The sequence below is a fragment of the Saccostrea cucullata genome, unplaced genomic scaffold (assembly GCF_032062105.1).
Source record: "Saccostrea cucullata isolate Sc308-1 unplaced genomic scaffold, CSIRO_AGI_Scuc_v1 ctg9435, whole genome shotgun sequence".
Lineage (NCBI taxonomy): Eukaryota > Metazoa > Mollusca > Bivalvia > Ostreida > Ostreidae > Saccostrea > Saccostrea cuccullata.
In genome coordinates this window covers 8464-23808 of record NW_026924654.1, presented here as the reverse complement: position 1 = coordinate 23808, position 15345 = coordinate 8464, and the positions used below count along the sequence as shown (strand labels likewise).

Here is a 15345-nt window from a genome sequence, read left to right as displayed (position 1 = left end):
GAAACTTCTACAATATTCTAGATAATTCAACCCTAAACATGTCTGTAAAGTAATTTCCCATGTGGCTAATGCTAATGCTATACTAAGAAAATACTATTGCAAGATACCAAGTCTAACCAACTATAAAGAAATCACAATCACCAGAAATGAAAGACTAACAAATCACTGCAGCTATTTTTAGAAACAGTGGTTTGTTAGTGGTTCATTAAATGCTATACTATCAAACTACTTTAACAAATCATAAAAATATAGTTTGATGGTAGTTTGTTGATGGTTTGATAGTAGTTTGTTAAAAAATATTTCCGTTTGGGTTATGAGAATATTTTCAAGGTTATGTAATCAGTGCTTCCTTGGTAAAATTATTCAGGTATAATGATGATATTTTACATTGAGGAAATCATGCGGGTACATGTATTGTTCTATGGGAAAAGGGGTAATTACTACCATATAGCGGGTTATTTTAGCGGTATGCTAATTTTGGCTTATTTTAGCATTTTGATGGTAACCTGCTGAAATTTTGATCGCTAAAATAGTCAGTATTCTTCATAATGTTCATCTACGAAGTGTCCGCTAAAATGAATTCTGCCAAAATTATTGGCATATCTTTGAGCAGGCAAAACGCTAAATTTTGCTACAAATTTTTTCATGATCTATTTTTAGATTTATGATATGATATTGGTGCGACATGGTCTGATGATTGTTGGGGATCCCTTTGGGGGGAAGACCTCAGCCTTTAAGATCCTTACAGAGGCCCTACATGTAATGCATGACAAAGGACTCATGGAGGAAAACAAGGTGAATATTGCTCTAAAATCTGTTGTCATGGAAACAATCATGGACTGATGTCTATTTTTTGTAGATAAATTTTCAGTTTCAGGACCATCACTAGAAACATTACCATAAACATTTACTTTGAAATATGTGACTGCTTCACAATTAAATGCATATCACTAAATGAGACATCACACTTTTAATATGTAAATGTATACAGTTAATTCTCGATAAACCGCCACCTTTTGTAATTCAGAAATCATGGCGGTATAACGAATTTGGCGATGAATTGAATTTCCCATCTTCTCGAAATCAAGTAGAGTTACCGTTCTTAGAAATACCAATTAGAGTTTCCATTCTTATTATTACATATATATAAAACATATATTTCTGATTGAAAATACTTCAAGTAATTTTTTTAATGTACAAATTCGCTAAAACAATATGTGCAGTTATGAAATAAAGACAAGCTAGTACATGGGTGTGCATTCAAATCGGCTGTTCTGCTATTGAAAAAAACATGCTGGGTCGATCGTCGTGATATATTGCCGATAGTAAGTAAAATGAATTATTATAACAGTTCATGTTAAAATTATTGTTTATTTAGTCCTTGTTTAATTACTTAATTGCATGTACCTTGCCTGCCTTTGCATGCTTTACGACAGGGAAAGTGTCAACCAAGTAGCCGCGCTTCACTGACCACACACACCTGTGGCGGTTTATCGAGATAATTGACCCTTAAAAATGGACGTTTGTTGTGAAAACAGGGTGGCGGATGGCGGTATGCGAATTTGGCGTTATAAAGAGAATTTTATATAGCAGGAAAAACGTTCTTGGGAAATCATGGCGGTATTGCGAAAATGGCGATGAATCGAGTGGCGATAATTCGAGAATTGACTGTATATATTTTCCATATCAAAAACAGTTTTGAGTTTGGTTTAAAGTATCATATGAGGCGCATTTTAAGAAAAATCCTTATCTCAGGGTTTATTTTATTTGTCATTGACAGCTTTATTTTGATTTGTAGGTGATATACTCCATAATTAATCCCAAGGCCATCACTATGGGACAACTGTATGGTAGATTTGATTCTGTCTCCCATGAATGGTTTGATGATGAGTACGAAGTATTTAGAAACAAATTCCTAGCATATAACATTAAAAAAAACCTGCTGCTGAGATGCAGTATAATAGTCTCTTGGGTCATTCACAATTCATCCATTGAGGGTGTTTCTATATATGTTTCTAGGTGTTCTGGCTAACACGTTCAGGGAGCATGCCTCTAACACATCCCCGGACAGGAAGTGGATTATTTTTGACGGACCGGTGGATGCCGTGTGGATTGAGAACATGAACACAGTAATGGATGACAACAAAAAGGTCAGAGTTAATCATAGTCTTGTACATGGAGAACAGAGCAAAACTGGTTAGATGTGTGGGTGTGGGTCTTTTTTTAGCTGATATAAACCTTAGAAAATGCAATAAATTAAATGTATAGTAAAATGATTGGACTTTTAATGATGTGGACGCTAATCATTTATCAAAATAAATAAAAAAACCAAACAAACAAAAGAGTGTGATCTTTGAATTGAAATCATGGTGCAAGGAGATACTTTCCTGTTTTGCCCCCTTCCATCATTTCTTTAAAGAAATATCATGATGTATATTATGTATCTACATTTAGCTGTGCCTGATGAGTGGAGAGATTATCCAGATGAACAACACACAAAACATGATCTTTGAAGCCATGGACCTAGAGCAGGCATCCCCCGCCACAGTCAGCAGGTCATTGAGTTATTCTAAAAAAAACTAATCCTTCAATCAAGAGGCTTTAATTTAGACTTCTCTTGTCTGTTTTGAATCAAAGACATCGGTTTTTTCCTGTTTTGTAATACATGAGAGGGAAAGGGTCGAGCATGAATTTTAGTTGTGTTTCACAATATCAACATCCATGTATCATGTGTTTATTTTCTTAAAAGGAAGTAGTCAGATCAGAGACGACTTTTTTGCAAATGTTGACTGGATATGGTATAAAGTGTAATCAGTTGTTCAGATTTTGTAGTAGTCAATCCAGAATTTGTGAAAAAAAAAGAAATGATTGAATTAGAATTGAAATAATTCTGGTTTGATACAGATGTAGTATGATTTACATGGACCCACTACAGCTGGGTTATAACGCTTTAATCAAGTCCTGGATTGAGCATGAACTCCCTAATAACCTCACATGGGAACAGAAAGACACCATCAAGGTACACAGAAAAGTGTTTTATTTCAACATGAAATGAAAAAAAAATGGAGTGAAAAGTTTCTATTGTTTCTTCATTTTTTGAAGCAGAAATTTTAGCAAGAATTCAATATTGGAATCTTTAGCAAAGTTGTGGCGATAGCTAAATTTCAATATAGCTAACAATATACATGTGTATTCCCACATTTGAGGTTACTTTTACCAATCAAGGCACATCACATGATTATCAAAATTAATTCTAGTCAAAATTAAATACCTATATTTAGAAAAAATTCCATCTGGCTTCAAATTTATTGAATATTCAGAAGAAAATACAATAAATTATATCTATTGATAGATGCTGTTTGAGTGGATGCTGGAGCCGTGTTTGAATTTCGCGTCTAAGTACTGTAAATGTCTACTGACGTGTCACCTAATGCATCTGACAGCTAGCATGCTGACCCTCTATAGCTGTATGATGGAGGATGTCAGGTAACTTCTTAACTGCTAAATACTTGAAATGATATTTGAAGTATCAGACATTTCATAGGCCAAAGTACCAAAAAATGTTATTTCTCACTAAATTACAAAACAGTAAAACTCGGTTAAAACAAAGTTGCTGGGACCTATGAAATTAATTGGTTACATCTGTAATTTTTTTATATCCGTATAAGAAATTTATTAAAATTATTCAGCTGGGGATCTAAGATATCTTCGCTATATCCCTGAATTGGCAATATCCATGTTGGTACTAAATGAGTTTTATTGTAAATAGGACAAAAAAGAAAAAAAAACAGGTTTAAACTTTCTTGTTGACCATATTAGCCCTTGATCATCTTGTTACCATTTACATCATACGGTAATATTCTACTCTTGACTTTTACAGAAGACTTGGTTTGGATGATGGTGAAGAAGAAGAAGAAGAAGCCTTTTGTAGAGGAGGATGAGGAAGGAGGGGGAGGAATGGACTCTGATGATGAAGGCTCCAAGGAGAAGTCCCTCACTGACCAGAAGATCATGGAGGAAAGAACGGCCATGCTGATCACCTACTTCTTCTTCTCCATGGTCTGGTCGATTGGGGGTACACTGGACGCCAAATCACGCACCAAGTTTGATGGAACCACCTCAAAATATCCAAGGTGATTATTTTTCTTGCTCATTGATTTTTATCAGATTAAAAGTATTTTAAATAAAAATTTATTATAATGATTAGGAGAAATCTTTTATCTCTGTTATTTCTTTAGGTAAACATTTTTATTGTAATCATTTAATGACATAAAGTGCTGGGTCATAAGCAATGCTTTAATGCATTTCTTTCTGCAGTTAGAACGGTGCTTGAACTCACACTTTTTCATTTCAGTTTGTGTATTATGTGCCAGACCTCTTTCTCAATAGCACTTAATTTTTCGCTCTACTGGTCAGAGACCAGAAGAGCTTATGCGATAGTAATGCGTCCGGCGTCCGTCCGTCTGTCTGTCTGTCTGTCCGTCTGTCTGTCTGTCTGTCTGTAAACAATTTTTCAAAATGCTACTCCTCCAACAGTTTTGGTCTGATTTCAATCTAACTTGGCACACAAGTAGACTACACTAAGATACATAATTCTGTGCATCGGTATTGATTTCGATGAGCGGTGTTGCCGTGGTTTTTAAAAATAGAAATTTCTGTGAAATTCTTTCAAAATGCTACTCCTCCTACAGTTTTGGTCAGATTTCAATACAACTTGGCACACTAGTAGACTACACTAATATACATAATTCTGTGCATTAGTTTTAGATTTCGAGGAACGGTGTTGCCATTGTTACTTAAAATAGAATTTTTGCTTAAATTCTTTCAAAATGCTACTCCTCCTACAGTTTTGGTCCAATTTCAATATAACTGTGCACACAAGTAGACTACACTAAAATACATAATTCTGTGCATCGGTTTTTGATTTCGAGGAACGGTGCTGCCATGGTTACTAAAAATAGAACTTTCTGTGAAATTCTTTCAAAATGCTACTCCTCATACAGTTTTGGTCCGATTTCAATATAACTTGGCACACAAGTAGACTACACTAATATACATAATTCTGTGCATTAGTTTTAGATTTCGAGGAACGGTGTTGCCATGGTTACTTAAAATAGAAAATTATGTGATATTCTTTCAAAATGCTACTCCTCCTACAGTTTTGGTCTGATTTCAATTTAAATTGGCAAACAAGTAGACTACACTTATATCCATAATTCTTTGCATCGGTTTTTTTTTTTATTTTATGAGCGGCAAGGATCATTTTCCTTATTATTGCTGTGTTAACATTTCAAGTCCCAACTGCTACTTTTCCTTTGTTTTAAGTATAAACCAGTAGAGCTACAGTCTCGACAGAGACTTCTGGTTTGTAATCTGGTATAATTTCACATCATGTGCACAAATACTATTGCATATAGCATATTTGTGTTTTCACCAGTATTAGAATTTGAACTGTACATATAACATAAGCAAAATAGCTGAAATTTTAGTTGTTTAACTTGCTTTGATCTTTTGAGACAATTTTTTTTTCCAAAAGCATGAAAAGCATTTTCCCAGAATGCTAAGCTTGACTTTAATTATGACATCATATCCTAAATGAATATTTCAATAGGGTTGGAAAAAAGATAGAAAAGTAAGTATGTAAGCATGAATTTGATTGGTCCATCCAGGTCATGTAACTAGTGGGTTGGGCCTTCATTTCATGTGACTTGAGATTTTGTTAAAAAAAAGGATAGGCTTTGCACCATACTAACCAATCAATTGACAAACTGTGTGAAAATGACATAAAATGAGATGTGATTGGTCCTAATAAACTGTCCATTACCTGATAAATGTGAAAATGTGAACACAATTGTCTTTGGGGAAAAAAGGTTTTGGTTAATTTTGCTGCATTTATTGGTTCATACTTGCTTCTTTTATATTTTAAGGTTATCTAAGACAAAGGCTCATCAAAATTTGACTGTTGTCTGTCATTGTAAACTTTTCATATTTTCATCTTCTTATCCAGAATCACTGGGCTAATTTTAACAAATTTTCCATAAACAACAATGTGGGATAAAGGGGATACAACCTTCTTTAAATAAATGGCCATGTTCTCTTTCAGGGGAGATAATTAAGAATCAGTGAAATTTTAATTTGTCTTTAAAAAATCTTCTGATGAAGAACTAAATGGCCAGAAAAAAATGACTTATAATCTTTAAATAAATCTTATAATGAAAGAACAGCTGACTCAGGTGAGCATTGTGGCCCATGGGTCTCTTGTTTTAAATTATCTTATCTTGTTTCAAAGATCCTTATAATGCTTAAGTTAGGTCTTGGAGAAAAAGTTTATAAATATAACCTTCTTGTTATTTTGTGTGCTTAGCTATAGAGACCTTAATGTTATTCATCCCAGTAGAATAATGTGTTGTGTGTGTTAACGTAAAATCAACTGAATCTAAAACATTGATCTTCTATTTAGTGTTAAATTTTCTTATTAGCTCTACTGGTCAGAGACCAGAAGAGCTTATGCGATAGTAATTCGTCCGTCGTCCGTCCGTCTGTCTGTCTGTCCGTCCGTCTGTCTAGCTGTCTGTCTGTCTGTAAACAATTTTTCAAAATGCTACTCCTATTAGAGTTTTGGTCCGATTTCAATATAACTTGGCACACAAGTAGACTACACTAAGATACATAATTCTGTGTATGGGTTTTTGATTTCGATGAACGGTGTTGCCATGGTTGCTAAAAATAGAAATTTCTGTGAACTTCTTTCAAAATGCTACTCGTCTTACAATTTTGGACCGATTTCAATCTAACTTGGCAACCAGTAGACTTCACGAAGATACATAATTCTGTGCATCGGTTTTTGATTTTGATATATGGTGTTGCCATGGTAACTAAAAATAGAAATTTCTTTGAACTTCTTTCAAAATGCTACTCCTCTTACAGTTTTGGTCCGATTTCAGTATAACTTGGCACACAAGTAGACTACACTAAGATACATCATTCTGTGCATGGGTTTTTGATTTCGATGAACAGAGTTGCCATGCTTACTGAAAATAGAAATTTCTGTGAACTTCTTTCAAAATGCTACTCCTTTTACAATTTTGGTCCCATTGCAATATAACTTGGCACACAAGTTGACTACACTAAGATACATAATTCTGTGCATCGGGTTTTGATTTTGATATATGGTGTTGCCATGGTTACTAAAAATAAAAATTTCTGTGAACTTCTTTCAAAATGCTACTTCTCTTACAGTTTTGGTCCGATTTCAGTATAACTTGGCACACAAGTAGACTACACTAAGATACATAATTCTGTGCATCGGTTTTTGATTTCGATGAACAGTGTTGCCATGGTTACTAAAAATAGAAATTTCTGTGAAATTTTATTTGAAATACTACCACCAGTTTTGTTCTTATTTCAATATACAGTCAATTCTCGAATTATCGTCATTTGATTCATCACCATTTTCGCAATGCCGCCATGATTTCCTAAGAACGTTATTCTTGCTATATAAAATTCTCTTTATAATGCCAATTTCGCATACCGCCATCCTGTTTTCAAAAGAAACGTCCATTTTTAAGTGTCAATTAATCTCGATATACCGCCACAGGTGCGTGCGGTCAGTGAAGCGCGGCTAATTGGTTGACACTATCCCTGTTGTAAAGCATGCAAATCCAGACAAGGTACACGCAATTAAATAATTAAATTAGAATTAAATGAATAAATAATTTTAATATGAACTGTTACAATGATTTTGTTCTGTTGTTTTGTTTAAAAAAATCATTTAGTCATTTAGTCACGGCTTCGCCACGGAAGCGGTAGCTGTGAAAGTACGCCGAATACGGTATTATTTGATGATCTTTAAACAATGCAAAGTTTGCTTTAAAATAATTATGCGGTATAAATTGTGAACGTTTCACTAACAATGATGCCATAAACAATAAATTTATTCAAGAAACCATTTTACGTACTGTCAGCAATATATCACGACGATCGACCCAGCATGCTTTTTTTTTCAATATCAGATGTGCCGATTTAAATGTGCAAAGATGTATATGTACTTGTCTGTATTTCATAACTGCACATTTTGTTTTAAAGAAATTGTACATAAAAAATTATTTGAAGTATTTTAAAATTTAGAAATATGTTTTTTATACATGTACATGTAATTATAAGAAAGGAAACGCTTTATGGTATTTCTAAGAACGGAAACTCTACTTCTTGTTTCCTTAAAGATGGGAAATTCATATCATCGCCAAATTCGTTATACCGCCATGATTTTTATATTACAAAAGGTGGCGGTTTATTGAGAATTAACTGTAATGTGGCACACAAGTATACTACACTAAGATACATAATTCTGTGCATCGGTTTTTGATTTTGATGAACAGTGTTGCCATGGTTACTAAAAATAGAAATTTCTGTAAAATTCTTTCAAATGCCACTCCTCCTTTAGTTTTGGTCCGATTTTAATATAACTTGGCACACAAGTAGACTACACTAAGATACATAATTCTGTGCATCAGTCTTTATTTTGTTGAGTGTCAAGGATCATTTTTCTATTGATTCCTGTTTTGAAGTCTCAAGTCACAACTGCTACTTTTCTATTCCTTTGTTTTAAGTATAAACCAGTAGAGCTACAGTCTCGACAGAGACTTCTGGTTTTTTCATTTAGTATAAGTGTTTGTGTCTATTTTCTGAATGCTTTAAGACAAGTTAAATGTTAATTTAGTTAGTTTTATCAATCAGACAGAGATTGAAAGTACTTTTTACAGCTTTGGATCCAATAGAAATGCAATTACAAAGACGTAATTTTTCACAGATGAACAACTGTGTTTCTTTTTTTTTCAATCATCATCCAAAATATTTCTTTCTTTATCTCTGGAATATCTCTCACAAAGTGTATTCATGATCATCATGACAAATCAGAAAAGACAAATATATTCAAAAGAAACTCAAATACAACTTCAACCCAGACTCTCAACAACAAGTGGGTAACATTTTGTTTTTGCAGACCCAAAGATCTGAAATTTGCCAACATTCTGAAGATCCCAAAAAACGGCTCTGTGTATGACTTTGTCTACCTGAGGAAGCAGTACGGGTCGTGGTACAAGTGGACCAATTTAATTACACCACTCAACATCGACGAGAAAGCTAAGGTAATTAAATAATAAATAAAGACCGTCAGGGGACAGAACTCTGGTTGTGAATGTTGATGCAATTTTTTGGGCCTATTAATTCTCACCTTTACCTTTATTCACTGTTGTTTAACAAATTTCTAACACACATAAGAACTATGATTAATAAATTTAAATTAAGATTTAAGGTTATGATCTGAATCTGTTTCATTTTAATATGATTTATAATGAAAATCGGACATTATGTCCCAAAATGGAGATGTACGTTACATTATTTCAGCAAGGACATATTCCTAATAATACATGATAGTGACCATTTTGGCCATTTTGAAATGACAAATCTTACAAATTAATGAAAAATAAAACAGCTGATATATATGCATTATGTATGAAAAAAATAAAAGTAGACTTTTTTACCTTGAAAGTTTGTGCTGTGTTGCTTGGGTTTTGTTTTTTCATATAACTCACTTTTTACCGTGATTTACCACTTTTTTCCATTTAAGTGTTTTCAGCTTTTCTAGATTTGCTTTTACCTGAAATATTTTAAAGCCCTTTGATGATAAAAAAAAAATTACCTCTAACTGCTCATTTCATAAATAAATATATCAAAGAAAAGAAAATAAAAGTTTGTGTTTCATTTGACAGGAAGTAAAGGTAACCATGGAAACATGCATGCAAATAAATAAAAGTAGTTCTACATGTATTAGCTTTCTCTTTTTCTCTAGTTCAAACATTTTGATATATTTCCGTACGTTATATGCATGTTTTATGATATATAGTATATTTAATCAATTTGAAGAAGTAATTGTAGGATTAAAAACTGTCATTTCTTTGCATAACTTGAATAATGCCGTTTAATTGGTTGGATACAAAAATTGCACCCTTCTATTTCAATTATCAAGATCTTAGCTTAAAAACTGTAGATATGCATAAAATCAGTCTAAAAAATATCCCATAAAGCTATTTTTCTGCAACAAAAAACGTGAGACTTGAAAGAAATTGAAATATTAATTGCCATTGAAAATAATACATTTTGGAATTTCTGACATTCAAACAAAAAATAGAACAGGCCCCAGTCAGCAACAACGTAAGATGCGGTAAGATATGTTTTGTGTAAAACGTTGAAAGTGTGCCAATGGCCATAAGCATCATTTTCATTATGTTGTCTAGTATTACACTTTGAATCATGACTTCTACACAAAAGTTGTATATGTTATGAAAGTGGAAGAACACACAGTCTTATTAGAGGAATAATTACATGAAATTTATAGATTATACTTGTAGTAATCGTACTAATACTGTATTTTAAACACACGTATTTTCTTGAGAAGTAAACTATCTCTTGTGAAGTTTAATTTTTTGGCATGTAATAATTTGCATGAACCCAGTAGTGTGTACTTTGTTATAATTCATATTGCATGCAGGACTGAAAACTTCGCATGCTCAACTTTGCATGTTGCATGCTCTATCAGTCAAGATTTTCTGTAAATTATGACAAACACAACCTTGTAGCAAATAGGGTATTGATCACTTAACTGTATAAACATATCTACCATTTTTTCTGCTGTTAGAGCATTTTCACAATTACCATTGTAGATATTCCCCTGCAAATTTTCATCCCCCAGTAGATAGCTTGAGATGTAGAGAAAAAATTGTGCATATGATTTGTAACAAACTTGCAAACTTTTTACTCAAATTTAGATCTAGCTTTGTAGAACATCTATATTCATTTAAAATATTTTTAAATTTTAATAAGATTTTAATTTTTTTTTTAATTTTCACAATGTTTTATAGGCCTCCACAAATTCTTTAGATGTGTGCTTATTTGAAAAAGAAATTTTCAATTTTGCTCCCTAAAATTTTGCCAAAAATGATAATTTTTTACCCAGATCACAGTTGATAATTTTGTGTTTGTGTGTGTGTTTTGCATATAACCTTGACTAATATTCTCTCTCATTCATTCACTGTTTTATTAATGGTGTTGGCAGAAAGACAGAGATCTACGCATCATGGTAAGCACAGGGGGGATCCAACTGTTTGATTAGTATATGTACATGTAAACTGTAAATATATTAAAATTATCAATTTGAATATCTTAATTTGATGATACTCTTAATTTTTAAAAAATCTTTGTTACATAATGTATAAGGTATTTCAAAGTTTAATTCATAATTGCAGTGTGAATCTCAAGAGAAGTTGCAAGGTCAAAATGGCAACAATTTAGTTCTTATTTAACTTTTGCAAACAATATTAACCAATTATTGCAGATCAGTGCATGAAAATTTAAACAATTTTATTTTAGTAATGTAAATATCATGAGATTGCAAAAAAAATTTGTAAATCAAATAGATAACAATAGTGATAGAATTTCTTAAATTGGCTTACAAGAATAGGATAAACTGCATGTATAACAGGTAATTATGTTCCCCAAACGAAGTTGGGGAACATATTGTTTTTACTCTGTTTCTTACTATTATTATTTTTCTTCTTGGGAAAATTTTGTCCACGAATGATCTTGTTAACTACACATCCGACTAAGGTGAAATGTTTTAGGGTCAGTAGACATGTGATGTAGATGTGCGGAACGAAGGTCATTTTGCGCGCACGTGCTTGCAAGAGCGCGCACGTGCAACACGAGAAATGATCAATATAATTCATATAGACGTAATTTTTTCAATTTTTGATGAAATGCTTTGAAACTTATAATATAAGGATATATTAGTAGCATAGACAATATGACATGGTCAAAATAGCAATATCTCACGCGCATGCACGTGCGCTTTGCTCTGATTGGCTGAAACTAAAGTATCAATATCTTGTTTTCTGACGAAATCCTTTGAAATTTTGTAAATAGCCATGCATTAGGATATCCTACAACATGATATATAGCAATTATCATGAAAACACGTGCATGCACGTGCGCTGCAATCTGATTGGCTTAAACTTTAAATAGCTATAACTCCCTTGATTTTCAACCAAACAGGATTGGATTTGGAACATAGATAAATATACTGGACTAATACAAGAAAATATGGTCACCATGCACATGCATACACGTTCATGTACGTGCGCTGCAATCTGATTGGCTGAAACTTTAAACAGCTATAACTCCCTTGGTTTTCAACCAAACGGGGTGGGATTTAGAACATAGATAGATGTAACGGACATCTACAAGAAGGTATGGTCACCATGCTCATGTATACACGTGCGTGCACGTGAAATGAGCAAAATCAAAAAAATGAGCGTATCTTTTTAATACTTTTGGATTCAATACTTTAATATTAAGTATATCAAAATATATAGATTGTGTAGACAAGATGATATGGTCATTACGCACATGCATTCACATGCGCATGCGTGCAATGCTAAAATTTGAATGAACTTTGTACACTTCTGGGTAAACGTTTTTAAGTCTCAAATGCATCGAGTTTGTCTTATTTAATGAAGCTTCCAGGGAATATGGCACCAAAAGGGAGTTGGGGAGTGTTTGGGGAACATCTGTAACGGTCCCTGTTACAATAAGCACTAGTTTATAATATTGCAGTTGTAGGCACTTATTGTTTATTTACATTTAGGAGTGAAACATCCACAGTATCGGTTCACCGCGGCATTTTAGCTCACCTGAGCCGAAGGCTCAAGTGAGCTTTTCTGATCACACTTTGTCCGGCGTCCGTCTGTCTGTCCGTCTGTCTGTAAACTTTTCACATTTTCGACCTCTTCTCAATAACCGCTGGGCCAATTTCAATCAAACTTGCCACAAAGAATTCTTGGGTAAAGGGGATTCAAGTTTGTTCAAATGAAGGACCACACCTTTTTCCATGGGGAGATAATTATGAATTAGAGAAAAATTAATGGCATTTTTAAAAAATCTTCTTCTCAAGAACCACTGGGCCAGGAAAGCTGAAACTCATGTGGAATCATCTTCAGGTAATGTAGATTCAAGATTCTTCAAATCATGACCCCCGGGGCTAGGGTGGGGCCAAAATGGCCGACCCAAGTTTTACATAGGAATAAATAGGAAAAATCTTTAAAAATCTTCTTCTAATGAAGTACTTGGCCAGGAAAGATGAAACTCACGTGGAATCATCCTCAGGTAATGTAGATTCAAGTTTGTTCAAATCATGACCCCTGGGGCAAGGGTGGGGCCAAAATGGCCGATCCAAGTTTAACATAGGAATATATAGGAAAAATCTTTAAAAATCTTCTTCTCCAGAACCACTTGGCCAGGAAAGATGAAACTCATGTGGAATCATCCTAAGGTAGTGTAGATTCAAGTTTGTTCAAATCATGACCCCGGGGCTAGGGTGGGGCCAAAATGGCCGACACAAGTTTTACATAAGAATATATAGGAAAAATCTTTAAAAATCTTCTTCTCATGAACCACTGGGCCAGGAAAGATGAAATCATGTGGAATCATCCTCAGGTAGTGTAGATTCAAGTTTATTCAAATCATGACCCCCGAGGCTAGGATGGGGCCAAAATGGCCGACCCAAATTTTACAAAGGGATATATAGGGAAACCTTTTAAAATCTTCTTTTCAAGTACTTCAAAGCTATGATTAGTGATATTTATACGGAATCATCCTCAGGTAGTGTAGATTCTAGTTTGTTCAAATAATGAATGCCAAGGGGGGGGGTAAATTCAAGCCGGATGTGCTCAGGTGAGCGCTGTGGCCCCAGGGCCTCTTGTTTCTTGATTTGATACACATTACAAAATCTCTACTTTCGGTACGTTTTTCGATCGGGGTCATCATTCAAGTTTGGCCTAAGGTATAAACATGGTGAGGAGGGGCTCCGTTGTTTGCATTGAGGACCCGGCGAAGTTTTCGCTATGATGCTTGCAATAGTGAAAAAAAAGAGACCGGCATATTTTTAAAGGGCGCCTCTCTTACAACAGAATGGACCTTACTGTTAATGTTTGTTTGATCTCTTTTTATGTGTTCCGACAAGATATGAACACGGTGTACCGATATAGGGTGATGTTACTAGCTCATAACGGACATGGGAGCGCTAATGTAACATGTCCCCGTCATGATCGGAAAGACCAGCCCGACCTAAGTTCTTAATTATGAGCCTGAAATTGTAACAAACTAATACTAGTAGTGTAAAAGTACCCTTTCTGGCACAAATACCTAATATGAGTTCCACATTAGTGTTGTTTTATTGTAGTAGTGTAAAAGTACCCTTTCTGACACAGATACCTAATATGAGCTCCACATTACTGTTGTTTTATTCGAAATACCAAGAGATAAATGAACATAGTTATGTATAATGTCTTGACTTGGAAAGTATTGTACAAGGTTGTACATTCAAACCCCAGATTTAGCGACCGGTCCTTGGAATGAGACCGAATAAATCACTGGTCCATAACACTATGAAAGCTAACACAAAAAGATTTATCACTGCTTAAAGGCCATAAGTATCGAGTACAAAGTTATTGTTCCCCAGACCAACAGCAAATGGCTGCGATTAAATTTAAATGAAAATTCTAGAAGGGACGTTAAGCATACATACAAAAATATCCAGTAACGCTGCGTGTAACCATAACAACTCCCAGTGATGTATAATGTCTCGACTTGTAAAGTATTGTACAAGGCTGTGCATGTAACTTTTGGATATTAGATGCAGAGATTTTGTGAATAGATACAAGGAGAGATGAAGAAAAAAACATTTACATAACAAAAATACAAACACTTGTATTAAGATGAATAATTTATTCTCTAAACATCATTTCTACAAAGTCTCACCTTCGCTGCTTAGCAGTTATGCTCGTTAACTAGCTTAGGCCTCATTGGATGTTATTTCATTCCTGTCCAAAAATAAGCATACATAGTAATGCAAACACACAAACATAAGGCGAGCAGAATCTTCGCTCCAAACGTTGAAACTTTAATTTTCAGATTCAAGGATCCTACGGCTACTTCCATGTCAATGTCAATGCTTTGACATCTTTCAATCTGATTAGACTCGATATTGATTTCTGCCATCCTTCTCCCTTTACCTTACGTGATTAGTACGTTAAACTCAAAGAGTGTGGGTCCAATACGTAGAGATTTCTTTTCAGTAATGCAGTAATGGCTATGTATTTTAAAGAAGTTGATATTGTGAGATATTCTAATATTTGAAAAAAGATGGAATTCAAATTAATAGTTTTGATTTTAGAATCCTGCATTTTGTATAATAATTACAGTTCTGAGGTTAGTGCTTGTCATTTACTTAAA

At 33.9% G+C, this 15345-nt stretch overlaps 1 protein-coding gene across 1 annotated transcript; it reads left to right on the top strand.

Moving 5' to 3' along the window:
* Positions 1-660: 660 nt before the first annotated feature.
* On the top strand, positions 661-4091 carry LOC134266973 (dynein axonemal heavy chain 3-like; the record flags this gene model as incomplete). The annotated part of the gene is made up of 7 exons (XM_062749197.1): positions 661-795; positions 1799-1850; positions 2020-2150; positions 2455-2555; positions 2905-3019; positions 3353-3486; positions 3881-4091. Coding segments are annotated over 7 exons (729 nt in total), but the record flags the coding sequence as incomplete, so codon positions are not given.
* Between the last annotated feature and the right edge of the window lie 11254 nt (positions 4092-15345).